Source organism: Mycteria americana, chromosome 12 (assembly GCF_035582795.1).
Source record: "Mycteria americana isolate JAX WOST 10 ecotype Jacksonville Zoo and Gardens chromosome 12, USCA_MyAme_1.0, whole genome shotgun sequence".
Classification (NCBI taxonomy): domain Eukaryota; kingdom Metazoa; phylum Chordata; class Aves; order Ciconiiformes; family Ciconiidae; genus Mycteria; species Mycteria americana.
Window position 1 is genome coordinate 17,865,688 of NC_134376.1, and position 15,896 is coordinate 17,881,583.

At 59.7% G+C, this 15,896-nt stretch overlaps 1 protein-coding gene across 1 annotated transcript; it reads left to right on the forward strand.

The window, feature by feature from the left end:
- The first annotated feature begins 4,102 nt into the window (after window positions 1-4,102).
- On the forward strand, window positions 4,103-14,716 carry NLRC3 (NLR family CARD domain containing 3). The gene is made up of 19 exons (XM_075514672.1): window positions 4,103-4,128; window positions 4,396-4,568; window positions 4,619-4,879; window positions 5,948-7,691; window positions 7,951-8,037; window positions 8,772-8,855; window positions 9,144-9,227; window positions 9,704-9,787; window positions 9,897-9,980; window positions 10,469-10,552; window positions 11,428-11,511; window positions 11,952-12,035; window positions 12,142-12,225; window positions 12,502-12,585; window positions 12,897-12,980; window positions 13,097-13,180; window positions 13,411-13,494; window positions 13,706-13,789; window positions 14,298-14,716. Exons 1-19 carry the CDS (start codon window positions 4,103-4,105, stop codon window positions 14,386-14,388), a joined length of 3,474 nt encoding a protein of 1,157 aa, XP_075370787.1. The 3' UTR covers window positions 14,389-14,716.
- Window positions 14,717-15,896: the final 1,180 nt, after the last annotated feature.

A 15,896-nucleotide genomic window follows, 5' to 3' on the forward strand; every position in this document is an offset into this window, starting at 1 on the left:
CGTCTGGGGGAGGGAGAGCAGCAGCGAGATGGGTGCTGTGCTGCTGGGGTGCGAGCTGCACTGAGACACGTCGCCCCAAACCGGAGACCTTTGAGGAGCCGGCTGCACGGGCAAACCCCGCGGCGATGGGACGGGGAGAAGGCGACGGCTGGGCTGAGGGTTTCTGCACGTTGCGGGGCACAGAGCTGCGCGGGAGCGGGCGTTTCTCTGCTCCTTCGGGCGCCTGGTTAATGATGCAATTTTTAGTTCATCTAAAAAGCTTTATAACGTACCTAAATGCTGCAGATCAGCCCATTTTCTGATGTTTTCCATATGTGGGTCCCTGCAGCCATGCAGGAGATCTTGCCCAGCACTTTGGTGCCCATCTAGACTAGGCACCCTTCAGCCCTGTCCCCAGCCCACCGCAGCAGGTTGGGTCCCCAGGGCTCTGCTGGCTGGAGAGCCCTGCTCGAGGTGCCAACCAGCATCCCCTGACGCTGCCGGTGAACCTGCTCACAAGCCCCTGTGTGGCAACAACCACAGGCTTCCGACTGCTGAGCGCTGCAGCCCGACGCGGCCACGATGCTGCTGGCGGCCGCTGCAATGGCTCCTGGCGTGGGACGGTCCCACGTCCTCAAGATACCCAAAGCACAGGGCGATGGATCTGTCGGGGGCGGGGGGGGATGGCGGCCCTATGAAAACCAAAGCCACCTCCTGGCAGGAGGAAGATCTGAGAGGCCAGGTAGAGCAGAGAGGCAGTAAATATCTGTTATCTCCAGCCTTTGTGCCGTGGCCACCCGTCTTTGTGCCGTGGCCACCCCGGGACTGTCCCCTCATCTCGGACCCCCTGGCAAGCTTCTTTTGGTCCGTGTTGAACTTCCAGGAGCAAAACGCGTGTACTTAATTGGAGCCAGAGATGAGCAGAAGCAGCTATGCCTAGGTCCGTGTTTTCCAGTGTTGATGCCAGGCAGTTTGGATCTTGGCGCAGGACACGTGGGGATGAGAAACACAGCGGCTGTTTGGTAGAGGGCTGTCTGTGCGCGTGGTCAGGGGCCTTCCAGCATGGTGGTTGTGGCTCCCAGGCACCGACGCGGTTTGGGCACGGACCCTCTGCTAACAGGCACGGTGGGACGAAGGGATGGTGGGACGACAGATTGAAGCTGCTAGAAGGGCACGTCAGTGTTGACTGGACATCCTCAGATGGGAGGATTTTCCCCTGCACTGGGCTCTTGGACCACACCAGGCAAAAAAAGAGTCAATGCCAAGTTCTTGCCAACAAAATCCCCTGTTTCCCACCCTGGGGCTCGCAGACACCATTCACCAGTTCAGCTGGGCAGCCTCCCGCCCTCCAGCTTCTTATTCCGGTGCCCCTGGGGATGCAGGCAGCAAGGCAGGGCAGACACAAACCATCTCTGGCTCACCGCTTCTCCGGCTGCCAGCGGGGCAGGGACGAGCACTCGTCCTTGCTTGATCCTGGCCAAGCGATAGGTGCAAACGCGGGGCTGAGCTCCGTGCATACAGGATGGACGTGGATGCCGCTTTCCAGTCTCAGGCACGGGGGAGTGCGGCACTTCCAGAGGACGACTCATCCCAGCAGCCTCGGGATGGGCTGGGTCGCATCCTGGAAACACCTTGGATCTCTGTAGGGCTTATAGAGATGGGCTTGGACCGGCCTCTGCCCTTCAGACAGCTCGGGTAAGAGCAGATAACACCCTTCGCCCTCCTAGGATGCAGCCTCCAGCATCACTGGGTGGTCCTAGAGCTGCACCTGAAACTTTTCTACTGGAAGCAGAAAAAAATTGCAGCCCCTGCATTATGTCTTCTGCTGCTTTATGTCTTCCGCTGCTTTACTCTCCCAGTCAGATGCCTTTGCACGAGCTGACCCATGGCTGCTGGTTTCCAGCAGTGGGATCACATTTTTGAAGTAGCACTGGAGGACACTATCAAATAATCTCTGGCGTTAGAGCAGGCTTACCCCATCAAAGGGCTTTTTCTCAGCAGCCCTGTTTCAGAGGAAGGGCTGCGGGGAACAGCGCTGCAAGCAGCAAACCCCCCTTGCATTTTGGCTGTGTTCTTGGTTGCACGGCAAAGAGGAGAGACCTGGGGACTGCTGCGTGCAAAGACTTAATTGAACTTCCCAGGCCAGTTAGAGACAAGAAAACATCAAAGGGTGAAAATTTCCCTGTGAATTGCTCACCAAGCTCCTTTAATTTATGGTATCTTAATTGACCAAGCCACTACCTGGGGGGTGAAGAGCAAGGCGAGCTGCTGCTGCAGCCCTGCTGCTCCCTGTAGGGAGAAAAGGGCTTTGCTGTGGGGCCACCGTCACTGCCAGGGGGAGCGTGGACCTCTGCCATCTCTGAAACCAGGGGGTCAGAGCTGGGCAGCCGAGGAAGAGCAGAAGGACCCGGGTTTCCCTCCTGGAGGGAAAAGCTGTGGGTTCAGACCCAGCTACAACAGGACCCCGCACCCCTACGAGGGCTTGTCTGAGCCACCTGCGAAACCATCTGGGCCAGCGGGGATGCGCCGGTGCTTTGTCATCCGGCACCACTCGGACGTTCACCCTGCTCCGGAGGACGTGCTGCAAAGGGGTCTCGATGAGACATTCAGCCAGCGGGGTCTGTGAGGGACTCTGCTCTGGCAGAGGCTGTGCCTGGTCCTCCCTCCTGCGGCCTGGCCAACATCCGCACGGCTGGGCTGCTGCTGCTGGCTGAGCCTTCCGTTTTCTGGTGGGAGAAACAGAGCTCAGCATAGAGCTCCTGGCAGGAGGATGAAGGGAAGAGCCTGCAAAGGGGATGTCCCGAGCACCTTGACCTTGCACCAGGGACCTAACCACGGACCAGAGACTCTACCAAGTTTCCCTGGTCAAGCTACATGTGTGCTTTCCCCCTGGAAGAGGTTGGCTTTGACCAAAGAAAGCGAGTGTTACCTGTACCTGTTGGTGAGGCTGCGTCGAAGCCCCCACGGTGCCCACGTCCCACTCAGGAGCGGGTTTGGGCAAGGGCAACGCTGCCTGTGGGCAGGGACCTCCTTGCAGTGCCTCTGACCGGCACGCACAGGGGTGATCGCATGGATCTAGAGCATCCCGTAGGTCACGTGGAGGTGAGGAAAGGATGCTGTGCCAGGACACGGGCCAGGGCACTGGGACACTGCGTTTGCGTCGCTGCCGTGATCAGACAGCCCCTGGGGCTGAGAAGTTCCCCCCTGCACACAGCCAGCTCCTGGAGATGACTTTGGGGCGGGTGGAGAGGCCACAGCGCAGTGCCATCTGCTAACACAGGTGAAGCTGGGAGCACTCTCAGGCATGGAGGTATTTCCCTCTCCACCTCTGCTCTAAAAACAATTGGACTCAGCGAGTGGATAAACTTCTTAAAAATAAAACACTGGACCCTCAGCCTGGTTTGGCAGCAGCTGAGGGGGAGCGAGCAGGTAGATACTACTTCTCCTGGCAATGGTTCACCAGTGCTGCTGAAAGTGGAGCATCTACAGAGATCTGCAACAGGATGTGGTGTCGGCCACGCTCAGCAAGCCCTGCCGGAGGCTCTGGACGGTGGCGAGGTGGGTTCGAAACTGAAACAGGCCCTTCGTCGCTCTGCCTGCTGCTGCACAACTTCCTTCACAACACAGAGAAGGAAAACGCGAGCGGTTCACAGCCCTGCTGTTCCCCCAGTGACAGTGGTGGCATTCAGGCGCTCGCCGGGTGGCCCGTGGATGGCACAGGGGCATCACCTGGGCACTTAATGCAACCACTGTCTGCCTGAGAAAGACTCCGGCGTAAGTGGTGGTGGTAAAGGCACCGAGTTTGTGGCACACGAGGTCTGGGCAAAGATACCGCAGGGTGATGGTCCTGGCTCTGCCCCTGCCAGGTCCACAGCGCCGGGGACTCCAGTCTTAGCCAAGAGCCGATGAATGGACCCTTGGCTCAATCACAGTCAGCACCTCGTTAGCTCAAGGTGGGCTCCCTCCCATGCTGCTCCTGACGCTTCTCCTCTTCTTCCACCAGGAACATGGATAAAGGCTGAGGAGCCTCGACTGATGCTGTGAACCGGCCGGGGGGACACGGGGTGGTCCATGGGACGGCCGTGCTGCTGCCAACACAGTGCTCCTTGCCCAGGCATCGCCCATGTCACGGGAGGCCTCTGATGGAAGGTGAGTGGTGGCAGGGCAGCCGGAGATCCATCATCTCGGTGGAGTTTTGGATTAAAAAATGGGACGAGGTGGGGCATCAAGGTGTGAGAACTGACAGCGGTTCCTGGTCCAAGGGCTTGGGGACCGCTGTGCTGGAACAGGGGGAATGGCTGTCTCCGAAGATGAATGATCTTGCTCAGACTTTTATCTCTGCGTGGGCTGGGTTTCCAGGAGGAAATGTCATTTCATGATTGTGTTCTTCACTTTCTTTGACTCCAATTTTGATAGCTGCTGCCTTGACCAAGCAGGTCCTAACAAAACAGCCTGCCATGACTTTGGGATGGCATCATCTCAAGGAGGACTTCGGCAGGTCGCTCTGGAGGGCTCTGGTTTACCCCCTGCTACCTTCAGAGTCAGATGGGGTGCTCCACTGCTGCTTTTCCCCATCACCCCTGAGCAAAGTGCCCAGGGCTTGCGCAAGACCCAACTCTCCTGCTCTCCTCTCCCACAGAGGCTTGGATCAATCGCTACCGCAAGCAGCTGGTGAGGTCCATCCCACCGCAGTTCCTGGAGGAGATCATCTGCTACCTGCGGAGGCTGGACCTCCTCACGGCAGAGGAGGCCAGCCGGGCGCAGAAGGCGAGCTCCCTGCCCGAGCAGGTGAGGGCGGTGGTGGATGTCCTGGCTGGCAAGGGCAGCCACGCCTCCCAGTCCCTGCAGACCTTCATCGAGACCACCAATTCCCAGCTCTACCTTCACATCACTGTCTATGGTAGGCAGTCCACTTTGGACCCAATGAGGGGTGTCTGCACACATGTCCAGGGTGTGGGCGCTTGCTGGAGCACCCCAAGATGTGCACAGAGCTGGGCAGCATTGGCAGCTCCGATGGAAGCGTCCATGCAAGTGACGGTGCCATCTCAGGGTCTCCGCTGGGGAAGGACACAGCCAGGAGGTGACAAGGGCTCTCTGCCAGGTCTGAGGGACCTTCCTCCAGGCCCCTCGCTGCCCTCAGCACAGCTCTCTGGGCAGCCTGAGGAGTCTTTAATGGCCTCAATGTCCAGATCACACCAGTCACTCCCAGCAGCTGGGCTGGGAACAGGGGGATGGCAGGAGGAGGATGGCTGGGCGTCCCTGACCCCATCCATAGGTGGCTGCCCCAACTTCAGGCTCTCCTTGCCACCCTCTTCCCAGGAGAGGTTTCCCTGGTTTCCCTCCTGGTTGGAAGGCTCCAGCCTTGGCTGGTGTCTGCTCCGAATCTCTCACAGCACCATCCCCTGCTTGTCCAGCCTTTGCTGGAGGGTTTAAATACGCTGTACCAGGGGCTGTGGTACCTGAGCCAGGGGAGCGGGGCAGGTCCAGAGGTGGTCACCAGGTTCAGCAAAGAGTCCAACTCATCAGACAAGTCCATGGCGATGAGGCAGGGCTGAGGTCAAGCTGGGAAGTCAATCCAGAGGTCAGGATCAGGTCCAGCGAGGGCAACCAGGTTCAGACACAGTCCAGTGGTCACCAGGCAAATGCAGAGCGATGAGGTCCAAGATCAAGGTTCAGATCAACAAGGTCCATAGCAGGCAGAGGCGCAATGTCGCCGTAGACGAGTGCTCCTACAACATAGCTTAGACAGGGGCTGAAGGCCCAGGACTGAGCTTAAATGGGCTCCTGGACCATTTAAGCCCATTAGTGCCCTCTGGGCCCTGGCACATACCTTCCTGCCCCAGACGGAAGGGCTCCGTGCGGTTTCCCCTCTGCATGGGCATGGCAGAAAAGTGAAGTAGCATCTCTCATTTGCATTTGTGGTTACCATCCTCCTCCTTACCCCCCCATTTCATTTCTCTCTGCGCAGAACCCATGGTGCAGAAGCACCTGGAGAGCCTCCAAAGCTACTATGGGAATGGCTTGGAGACGGGTCCCCTCCAGCGACTCACGAACCTGCTGCTGGTGGAAGGCTTGACCGATATCCAGCAGAAGGAGCATGACATCCTGCAGATTGAAGCCACCAAAGGCCTACGAAATGCATCCAAGAGCATCCCTCTGGAGAAGCTCTTCCTGCCTCTCTCCAAGGTCAGCATCCCACCTCGGATCTCTGTCACCATCGGAGTGGCCGGGATTGGCAAAAGCACACTGGTGAAGCTGTTTGTCTACAGCTGGGCAAAGGGAGAGATCAACAGGGACATCATCTTCGTGCTGCCCCTCACCTTCCGGGAGCTCAACACCTACGAGAAGCTCTCTGCCGAGAGGCTCATCTGCTCGGCATTCCCTCACATCACCGAGCCGAACTGCATCTCGGCGGGAGCCGCCAGGACCCTGCTGATCCTCGACGGCTTGGATGAGTTCAAGACTCCTTTGGATTTTTCCAACACGGTAGTATGCACCGATCCCAAAAAGGAGATCCAAGTGGACAACCTGATCACCAACATTATACGCGGCAACCTGCTGCAGGAGGCTTCTGTCTGGGTCACGTCGCGGCCAACAGCAGCCAGCCAAATCCCAGGCGGGCTTGTTGACCGGATGACGGAAATACGAGGTTTCAGAGCTGCGGAGATGAAGGACTTCTTGGACCAGATGTTCCTTGACAACAGAGACCTATCCGGCCAAGTCCTGCATCACATCAGGGCTAACAGGTCGTTACACGTCATGTGCACCGTGCCTGGCTTTTGCTGGATTTCTGGCTCCTCAATTGGTTATTACCTAAAAAATAGCACCGATCAATCCCAAGAAACAACCGTCGTCCCCAAGACCCTATCGGAAATCTACTCCTATTATTTTAAAATGGCCCTGAGCAGCGACTGGCCGGAAAAGCCAAGAGAAACACTCAGGATTGAGCAGGCTGTGAACAACAGCAAGAAGATAGTAGGCAGCCTGGGCAGACTGGCCTTCTACGGGCTGCTCAAAAAGAAATACGTGTTTTACGAGCAGGACATGAAGGCGTACGGCATCGACCTTTCCTTGCTGCAGAGCAGCTTGTGCAGTCGACTCCTACTCAAAGAAGAGATGCAGTCCTTCACGGCCTACTACTTCTCCCACTTAACCATACAGGAGTTTCTAGCAGCTATCTATTATTACATGGCTGCGAAGCGGGCAATATTTGACCTCTTCACGGAGAGCGGGATGTCCTGGCCCAAGCTGGGTTTCCTCAACCACTTCAAGAGTGCTGTTCAGAGGTCGCTGCAGGCAGAGGACAGGCAGCTGGACATCTTTGTGCGTTTTCTCTCTGGGCTCCTCTCCCCGCAGGTCAACAAGCTGCTCTCTGGGTGGCTGCTGGTGAAGGATGAGCACAACAGCTTCAGGAGCCAAGCCATCAGCTTCCTCCAGGGCTGCCTGAACACTGACTACGTCGTCTCCTCGCGGACGGTGAACACCATGCACTGCCTGTATGAAATTCAGCACATGGAGATCGCTAAGACCGTGGAAGAAGCAATGAAGAACGAGAGCTTGGCCGGGATGCTCACCCCTGTGAACTGCTCTGCCCTGGCTTATCTCCTGCAGGTCTCTGATGTCTGCACGGAGGAGACGAACCTCTCCAACTGCCTCACCTACAACGTCTGTAAGAGCCTGCTCTCTCAGCTCCTCTTCTGCCACAACCTCAGGTGAGTCCTGGTCGGATTGCACCGGGAGAAGCAAGCAGGGACGCTGGGCTGTGACTCAAAATCCCAGGTGTTGATGGGAGACATGGGCCCACCAACATTGTCCATCAGCAGAGAGCTGCCCTGGGGATGGCACTGGGTCAGCTCTGCTTCTGTGCTTGAGGTTTTCCACCTGTGATGGGCAGATGTCACGGGAGGGTAGTCCTTTCTCCACTTTGTTCTCCAAACGCTTGCTTTTGCTCTTTCCTTGTATCTTCTCCAGGCTGGACAATAACCAGTTTAAGGACAACGTGATGGAGCTGCTGGGCAGCGTGCTGAGCGTGAAGGACTGCCAGATCCAGAAGCTCAGGTAGGGCCTGGCCCAGGGCAGACAGGCTGTCCCTGGGGATGCAGAGTGGAGCTGGGGGCACCTTAAAACCAGGGTGAGGGTCCTCCAGGAACATCTCTCCCACTGGCTCCCCAGGGTGCCTAGTGACAAGGACAGCCCCATACGATCTCCTGCTCCCAGGCGTGGTGACCTTACCCGCCGTGTCCTCACGGTGGCTGGGCAGGCTGTCTCACCCAGCCTTTCTGGGACTGCTGGCTCCTTGCTGTTCCTAAAAATGTGTGTAGAAATCCATGGGCTATCCCAACAAACTGCTTCCCAAGGTCACGGCTGTTTGCTGGACACCCGAGGCTCTGCACGGAGCATCTGACGTATGGAGGGGATGGGCTCCCGACCCCCACGCAGGGAGATGCCTCGCCCCAGACAGATGGGTCCCCACTTTCCCCACCTCCCTGCCCTTCTTTGTGGCTGCGCATAGAGTTCCCCATGCTGCGATCTGAGCTCCCTTTTCACGACACGAACGAATTTTAAGTCTAGAAACTCCCCTTCCACCCTGTCCTTGCAATCCCCTGCCTGGTGTCCACCCCAGGCGAGCAGACCTTGGATCATCCACCACTTTGCATGGTTGTACCGCAAACCAAACGCTCCCCATGGCTTTCCTCTGGTCACCCGTCCCAGCTGCGTCCTGAGACACGTCAGGGGCTGCGAAAGCCTCTTTCTCCCCCTGAAAAACACCCGATTTTTCTTCTTCCGGGCAGCTTGGCAGAAAATCAGATCAGCAATAAGGGAGCCAAAGCGCTGGCCAGGTCGCTGATGGTGAACAGGAGCCTGACGGCACTGGAGTAAGTGTTCCCCCTTGGCCAGCTCCTGCCACCCACGTGTTCCCCGCCGGGAACCATTCCCATGGCTGCAGCGGGGCCGGATCCCACCCGGCCTGACCGAGCTGGGGAGGGTCTCCAGCCCCCGAACCCACCACCGCTCAGGAGGTGAACATAACTCTTGCGAGCTGCCAGCCTGACGTCCCACCTCAGCAGTGCCTGAGACTGCGCCACGCGGAGGCATTTGGCTTAAACCGGGCACGTGCCACTCGGGCTTTGCTAACCTTGGCTTTTCTGCCCGTCTCGCCCCAGCTTGCGGAGCAACTCCATCGGCCCCACCGGAGCAAAAGCACTGTCTGATGCGCTGAAAAAAAATCAAGTCCTGCTCTCCCTGAAGTAAGTCTCAACTTCTGCAGCACCTCTGGGAGCAGATCCCCGGGACAAGCCCCCTCCAGCCCCTCTCCTGTCCCCCTGAGGTTCCCCCCCCTCGAGGGCCAGCAGGTGGGGAGACCCTGGGCACAACCTGGTTTGGTTGTGCCGGGCAGCGAGCACGAGTGCAGCCGGCAGAGAGCCGGTGAGCAGGGCAGCCCTGAGCCAGAGATGCTGGGACCCTCCTGCCTCTCAGCGTCAGTGGGTCGACATCAAGGTCGATCCCTTGCGCGGGAGCTCGCAGGGCGCTGGTGCACGCATCTCCCATGGGAAAGGAGGGAGGGAGACCCCTGGGCAGGGATGCTCGGGGTCAGACGCCCTTCTCCCACCAGGGACGGGGCAAGCAAACGCCAGGGCAGACGACCACCACCCTGCACCCCCGCACGGCCCCTCGCCCCGCTGCGGTGGCTGCCGTGCACGGCTTCGCTCCTCTCTCCTTGCAGCCTGCAGCACAACGCCATCAAGGAGGATGGTGCCACCTTCCTGGCCGAGGCCCTGTTGACCAACCACAGGCTGACGACCGTGCAGTGAGTGACCAGGACCTGCTGTCCCCCCTCCCAGCCACCCGGCAGACCGAGGTGCCACTGACGGGGACGTGGCACCCAATATTCACGGGTGCCTTCCTCACCTTTGCAGCCTGCAGAAAAACGCCATTGGAGCCCACGGTGCCAGGAAAATAGCAGAGGCGCTGAAGCAGAACCGCAGCCTGAAGGAGCTGACGTAAGAGCAGCACGAGGCGGAGGGACGGCGACGCCAGCGCCGCGTCTCCCGGGGTCCGCGGGCAGGAGCGATGGGCAGGGGCTGGGCCACGCGACGCAGGCAGGACCGACTCTGCTAGCTTTGCCCGAGGGGGTTGGCGTGGGTGGAGGGGGGCGAGGACTGCAGCGCTGCTTTCGGAGCGACCCTGCGGAGGTGCTCTCCATATCTCCGGGGATGCAGGGAGCCACGTAAAGAACCGAGAGGCCAAGTCTTCCCTCCAGCAGAGGCAAGCGGCAGGTCTCCAGGCCCTGCGGATACATTAAAAGCTGTTTCAGCTCAAAACCAACAAACACGAACGGAGGTGTATGTAGGTTGGAAATGAGACCGCAGCAAGTTCATGCTTGTTGCTGGAGCAGAAAGAGCCTGGGGGAGACGAATCCTTTGCCGGCAGATCTAAGCCGGTGGCAGCGTGGCTGCCAGTAACGCCTGCTCTTCCTCTTGTGACCTAGACTCTCCAGCAACTCGGTAGGAGACAACGGCTCAGTTGCCTTGGCCGAAGCTCTGAAGGTGAACCACAGTCTGCAAAGCCTCGAGTAAGTCCCCCCTCCACGCCTGGTCTCCTGCTTGCCCAACAGAGCCCAGTCCAGCCTCCTCGCTCCAGCAGCACCTCCCAGGCTCCCTCCCCCGCCCCCAGAGCCCCTCGTACCACCCCAGATCCTCCCCACGTCTCTCCCACTCCACGTCCCCTGGAGCGGCACGGGGCTGTGTGTGTTTCGTGCAGGCTGGAGCACCGTGCAGCAGCCCCGGGCAATGCCGGCAGCAGCCGGGCTGGCCCTGCCTTCACCAAGGGAGGACTGAAAGAGTTAATCCTCAACCCAGATGATGATTTTTTTTTTCCGCTTTTGGAGGATACTAGCAGCTTTGGGCCTTCTCTCTCTCTCAAATGTGATGGGAATTGGCTAATGAGGAAGGTAACAGGCTGGAGCCTGGCAGAGTCAGGGTGGGATGGTGCAACCTTCATCCCCCTTGGGAACGGCAGCCAGAGAGGACCGTTCCCCCCGCCTGGCTGGAGCAGAGGGCTGATGGCTCCTGGGGACAAGTTGCTGTGCCCTGGGTCTGTCACTGGCTTCCCACGGTGTGACAAGGACCCAAAGACTGCAGGAACCACATCCCCAGCTGAGCCGGCAGCCGCGGAGACAGCCGGCCAGGGACACGGCTGCCCCGAAGTGCCAGCAAACCCCATCACCTCTGCTTGGTGGGGCTGGTGCTGCCACGGTGAGCAGGAGATGCTGATCCTGGCCTGGCTTCTCCCGAAGCTGGTCCTTTAGCCTCGGCTCCCCCCGGCTCCCGTGGCTGGGAGATGCCTGTTTCTCAGGCAAACGGGTACTTTTCACCCCAAACACGACCCCGCAGACTACCTGCGATGCCAAGACTGGCCTGTCCTCATGCCTTCCCTCATTTGTCTCAGTCTCCAGAGCAACTCCATCAGCAGCGCTGGGGTCGCCGCGCTGACAGCGGCTCTCTGCTCCAACAAGGGACTCATCAACCTCAAGTAAGTGACAGTCCCTCTGGCCACCCTGGCCACAAGCTGCTGCCGGGACAGGGGATGTGAGAACTTTTCCTTGTGCCTGGTTGTTTCGACAAGCGCTCTGGGATGCTGAAAGCAGCCTCTGTCCCTCCTCTGGCTGCGAGCACCTTCTCTCCATCGTAAGCTTTCCCCCCTTGGGACAGTATTGGTTCAGCCATGTCTGGCAATGAAATGATGGCAGCAGGGATGGGAGGCTGGGAAAAAGCCCCGATGGCATCGGTGCTCACAGCTGTAGCATGCACAGGGAATGGAGATGCAGATGCTGATGATGGGGATGCAAGTCAGACAGACTGCCTCTTGCAATAGATGGCCTCAGCCCCAGAGCCGGGGGGCGAGGGGGGCTGTGGGGGAGCAGCCGGATGCCCTGCCTCGGCCGCTCATCCCCAGCCCCATGTCTTTCCCAGCCTGCGGGAGAACTCCATCAGCAAGGAGGGAGGCCCTGCCATCGCCCACGCCCTGCGGACCAACAGCACCCTCAGGAAGCTGGAGTAAGTCCCATGGGTCCCAGGAGGGCACCCACGCTGCTGCGCGGTGTCGCTGGAGTTGTCCCAAACTCTGTGTGCGTGACTTGCGTCCTCTGTCCCCTGCCTCTAGCTTAGCGGCGAACCTGCTGTATGACGAAGGCGGCAAGGCCATCGCTTTAGCAATGAAAGAGAACCGGGCGCTCACGTCCCTCCAGTGAGTTTCCCCTTGGACCTGGATGGTTTTGAAGCCCCTTGCATGGACGAGGGGCAGGGACACTGCTCCTGGGCCTCAGCTCCTCCAGGCTGTGAGAGCATGTCACCCTTCCACGGGATGTGTGCTGTGCCATCCCGGATGGACCCACGGGGTCTTGCACATGGGTGACCTCCCAGCCTCCACCACGCCGGATGGGAGCGGATGGGTGCTGAGCCTGCGGGGATCGGAGCGTCCTCACAGCCCTGGACTTCACCTCCCGTTCTCTCCTCTTTGCAGCTTGCAGTGGAACTTCATCCAGGCAAAAGCTGCCGCGGCCCTGGCACAAGCACTACAGTCCAACAGCAGCCTGGCCAGCCTCGAGTAAGTGGGGACATGGGCGGGCAGGTCCTGGGCAGCATCTTCCTACTGGGACCTGCCCAAGGATTCTGCCCTCACGCTGCTCCAGGGGAGGTGGCTTTGCCTGCTGCCTCCTCCATGCGCTCCAGTCCATCCTGTGTCCCCGTGGCACGTCCCTGGCTGGGGATGCTGTAAGCGCATGGTGGCCTGGGGAACCCCCCAAGCCATTTGGGAAAGGCCGGCACACTGCGCCCTGCGCTTGCTGCCCCTTGCTGCCCGTCTCCCTGCTCCTGGGTGCCCGGGCCGTGGGCAGATGCAGCACTTGCATGTCTTAGCTTGCAGGAGAACGCCATCGGAGACGAGGGAATGGCTGCCCTCTCTGCTGCACTGAAGGTCAACACAACCCTGGCAGATCTCCAGTGAGTATGCAGGCTGCGGCGGGGCCCTGGCATCGCAGCCTGTCTAATCAGCTTCCCTAATTAGTACACCACGGCCACCTCACAACACGTGCTGAAGGGTCCTCGTTCTCTTGCAGCCTGCAGGTGGCTTCAGTTGGCGCGGCTGGTGCCCAAGCCCTGGCAGAAGCCTTGATGGTCAACAAGAGCCTGCAGATCCTGGAGTAAGTGCTCGGTGGGGCCACCAAGTCCCCATGGCTGTGACTGGGGGTGTCCGAGACCCTGGCCCTTAGCTTAGTACCGCTTCCACCCTTGCATTGTGTCCTACCAGACGCGGCTTGCCTGTCCCTTGACTTGCTAGTGTGGGGCCACCGCTCCCACCTCCTCCTCTCACCCGTGGACAGCACAGGGCTGTCCCGGCCTGTCCTTCCTCACCGCCTGCCTTCCTCTGCAGCTTGCGGGGAAACTCCATTGGCGTGGCAGGCGCCAAGGCGATGGCCAACGCGCTGAAGGTGAACCGCAGCCTCCGCCGGCTCAAGTAAGTACCCTGCTCCCCGGGGTGGGAACCAAAAAGAGCCTTTCCAGACCTTCCTGGAGGGAGCGGTGAGGGGATGGCCGGGCCAGCAGCTCTCAGTGGGGCGCACCCCTGAGCTGGTGGCTTATCCCAATGCCCACACACACGGCATGCATTCCTTCCTGGTGGCCACATCTCCCTGGCCGGTGCTTTCTGACCCTCCCACCTCCCGCAGCCTGCAGGAAAACTCCCTGGGCATGGACGGAGCCATCTGCATCGCCACTGCTCTGAAGGGCAACCACGGCCTCACCTATGTGAAGTAAGTGGCTGCTGAGCTGGACGGTAAGGCAGGGATGGGGGAGACCACGGGAACCATCAAGGGACCTTCCCCACCACTGGCACTGCTCATTCCTGGCTGCCCTGCAGGGACCTCCCCAATGGGGAAGGGGGCAAGGGCACCCTGTGCTCCTCCCGGCGTGACAGCCACCATCCCCACACAGCTCCAGACCCCACAGCTCCTCTCTGGGGATGCCTCTGGGGCGAAGCAGCACCCCAAAAGCCAAATACTCTCCAAAATATCACAGGGATGGGCTGGCTCAGCCCCTCCAGCTCCCCAGGGGCTTTCTCCAGCTTCTCACCTGGCTACCTCCAGGCTCTCAAACCCAGAGTCCCCTCTGACTGGGTCCCAGCAAGAGCTCCTGGATGGTGTAGGGAGGGTGCAGATGATGCTGGATGCTGGTGCAAGGCTGGGGAGCATCTCTCGTACCCACCAAGGATCCTGCTCTGCATCGTGTCCAAGCCTGAACTCCTCTTCTCTTTGCTCCCAGCCTGCAGGGGAACCGCATCGGCCAGTCAGGAGCCAAGATGATCTCTGACGCGATCCGGACAAACTCACCCGACTGCGTCGTGGACGTGTGAGGATGCCTGGCCGCAGCAAGGAGGTGGCCTGGTGGGTCCCTTCAGCCAGCGTGCCTCCGCAGGCAGCTGCTCGGCCCTCCGCCCGCCCGTCTCAGGGAGGAGAGCTGGGGCACGGAGAGCTCCTGAGCTCCCTGGCACGGCCCAGGAGGACCTGGGGCCTTCAGATCAGCGGTGCAGAAGCGTCAAGACTCGCTAGTGTTGAAAGCTGAGGGATGTGCGACCACGTCCCTGTTCATCCAGGCCCTGGGGAAGCTTCAAGGAATGGGTGAAATGCAAAAAGGAGGGAGGAGGGAGGAGGGGGCAGATCCCCCACACCAGCCCTTCTTGCTTTCATGGGTGACTTACCTGCCACCGCCGCGGCAGCGACCCCCTCCTGTGATCTCCACGGGGTTACAGCACTGTGCTCAGACCCGGCCCCAGACCAGGCGCATCCTGACCGCCCGGAGCTCTGCTCTCGTCCCGGCCTCAGTCGCTGTGGGAAAACGTTGCAGGGCCCCAGCCGGGGCTCCAGGGCTCTGCCCCCAGCGCCAGCTCTTCTCCCTCTGGTTCTGGCAGGGATCCCGGGAGAAGCAGGTGAAACATGGGCAGGATTCACAGCAGTCCCTTCTCACCTGGCTACGTACGGCTCAGTCCTGCAGGCTCCCCTTGAAATCCCAGAGAGAGACGAGAGGTTTGCCGTCTCCTTGCTCAGATGAGAGCTGTGCTTCGGACCAGGGCACTTCAGAGCAGGGTCCTAGGCAGCGAGTGCAACCTGTGTGTTTGCCATGCCCTCAATAACAGGTTGGTGCTGGCCGAGCATCACTGAAGCGTTTGTTAGTGCTGTTTTCTATCAAAGCCTCTTGGAAGAGACAGGCATCCCAAGGCATAGGAGTGGAACCATCTAGAAAGACCTTGGGAAATAAAGAGTCCTCAGGATAATGGCAGGAGGAGCGGGAGGGTGAACATAAGAGGAATAACAGTGCACAAGGATGGGCCGTCTTCAGCACATGTGTCTCGGTGCTACACCAGGACTGCCTTATCACAAAGTCCTGCCTCTCCTGAAGAAGTCCCTCCTGCTGGACTTCTTGGGTCTCCTGCTGTTGTTGTGGGTGACAAGCTGTGTCTTCCCAACACCCCAGCTGCAGGCAGGGTCCTCCCCTAGCAGGTCACCTTTTGGGCAGGCAGCTGCTGAAAGCAGAGGTGCCAGGTGATGCCCTCGTGTGCATGGCAGAGACCCAGTGACTCTCCAGAAGGTGCCAGGTTTGCAGGTGGACCATGCGACCCCCCCGGAGCCACTGTCCCCTCTCCCCACTCCACCCCAGGCAGAGCCTACCCTGAGCCATGCTGCTGCTGCAGCCAGGGCAGTGAGCGACTGCTTCAGGGAGATCCTGGAGAAACGCTGGGCTGAGCTGTGCGATAAGTACAACCTTGGAAATAAATTGGTTCCTAGCTGAGCAGATGCCTTGTGCTGCCTTCCTCCCTTGGTTGTGGATCATTCCATGTGACATTCGGGGTGCACTGTGCTCCGC

Bases quoted from the DNA above. Each gene is read 5' to 3' on its own strand.
- NLRC3 (XM_075514672.1), top strand. From the start codon at position 4,103: ATGTCACGGGAGGCCTCTGATGGAAG. The intron at 4,880-5,947 runs GTAGGCAGTCCA...CTCTCTGCGCAG, and splicing joins CCTTCACATCACTGTCTATG to AACCCATGGTGCAGAAGCAC. The intron at 8,038-8,771 runs GTAGGGCCTGGC...TCTTCCGGGCAG, and splicing joins TGCCAGATCCAGAAGCTCAG to CTTGGCAGAAAATCAGATCA.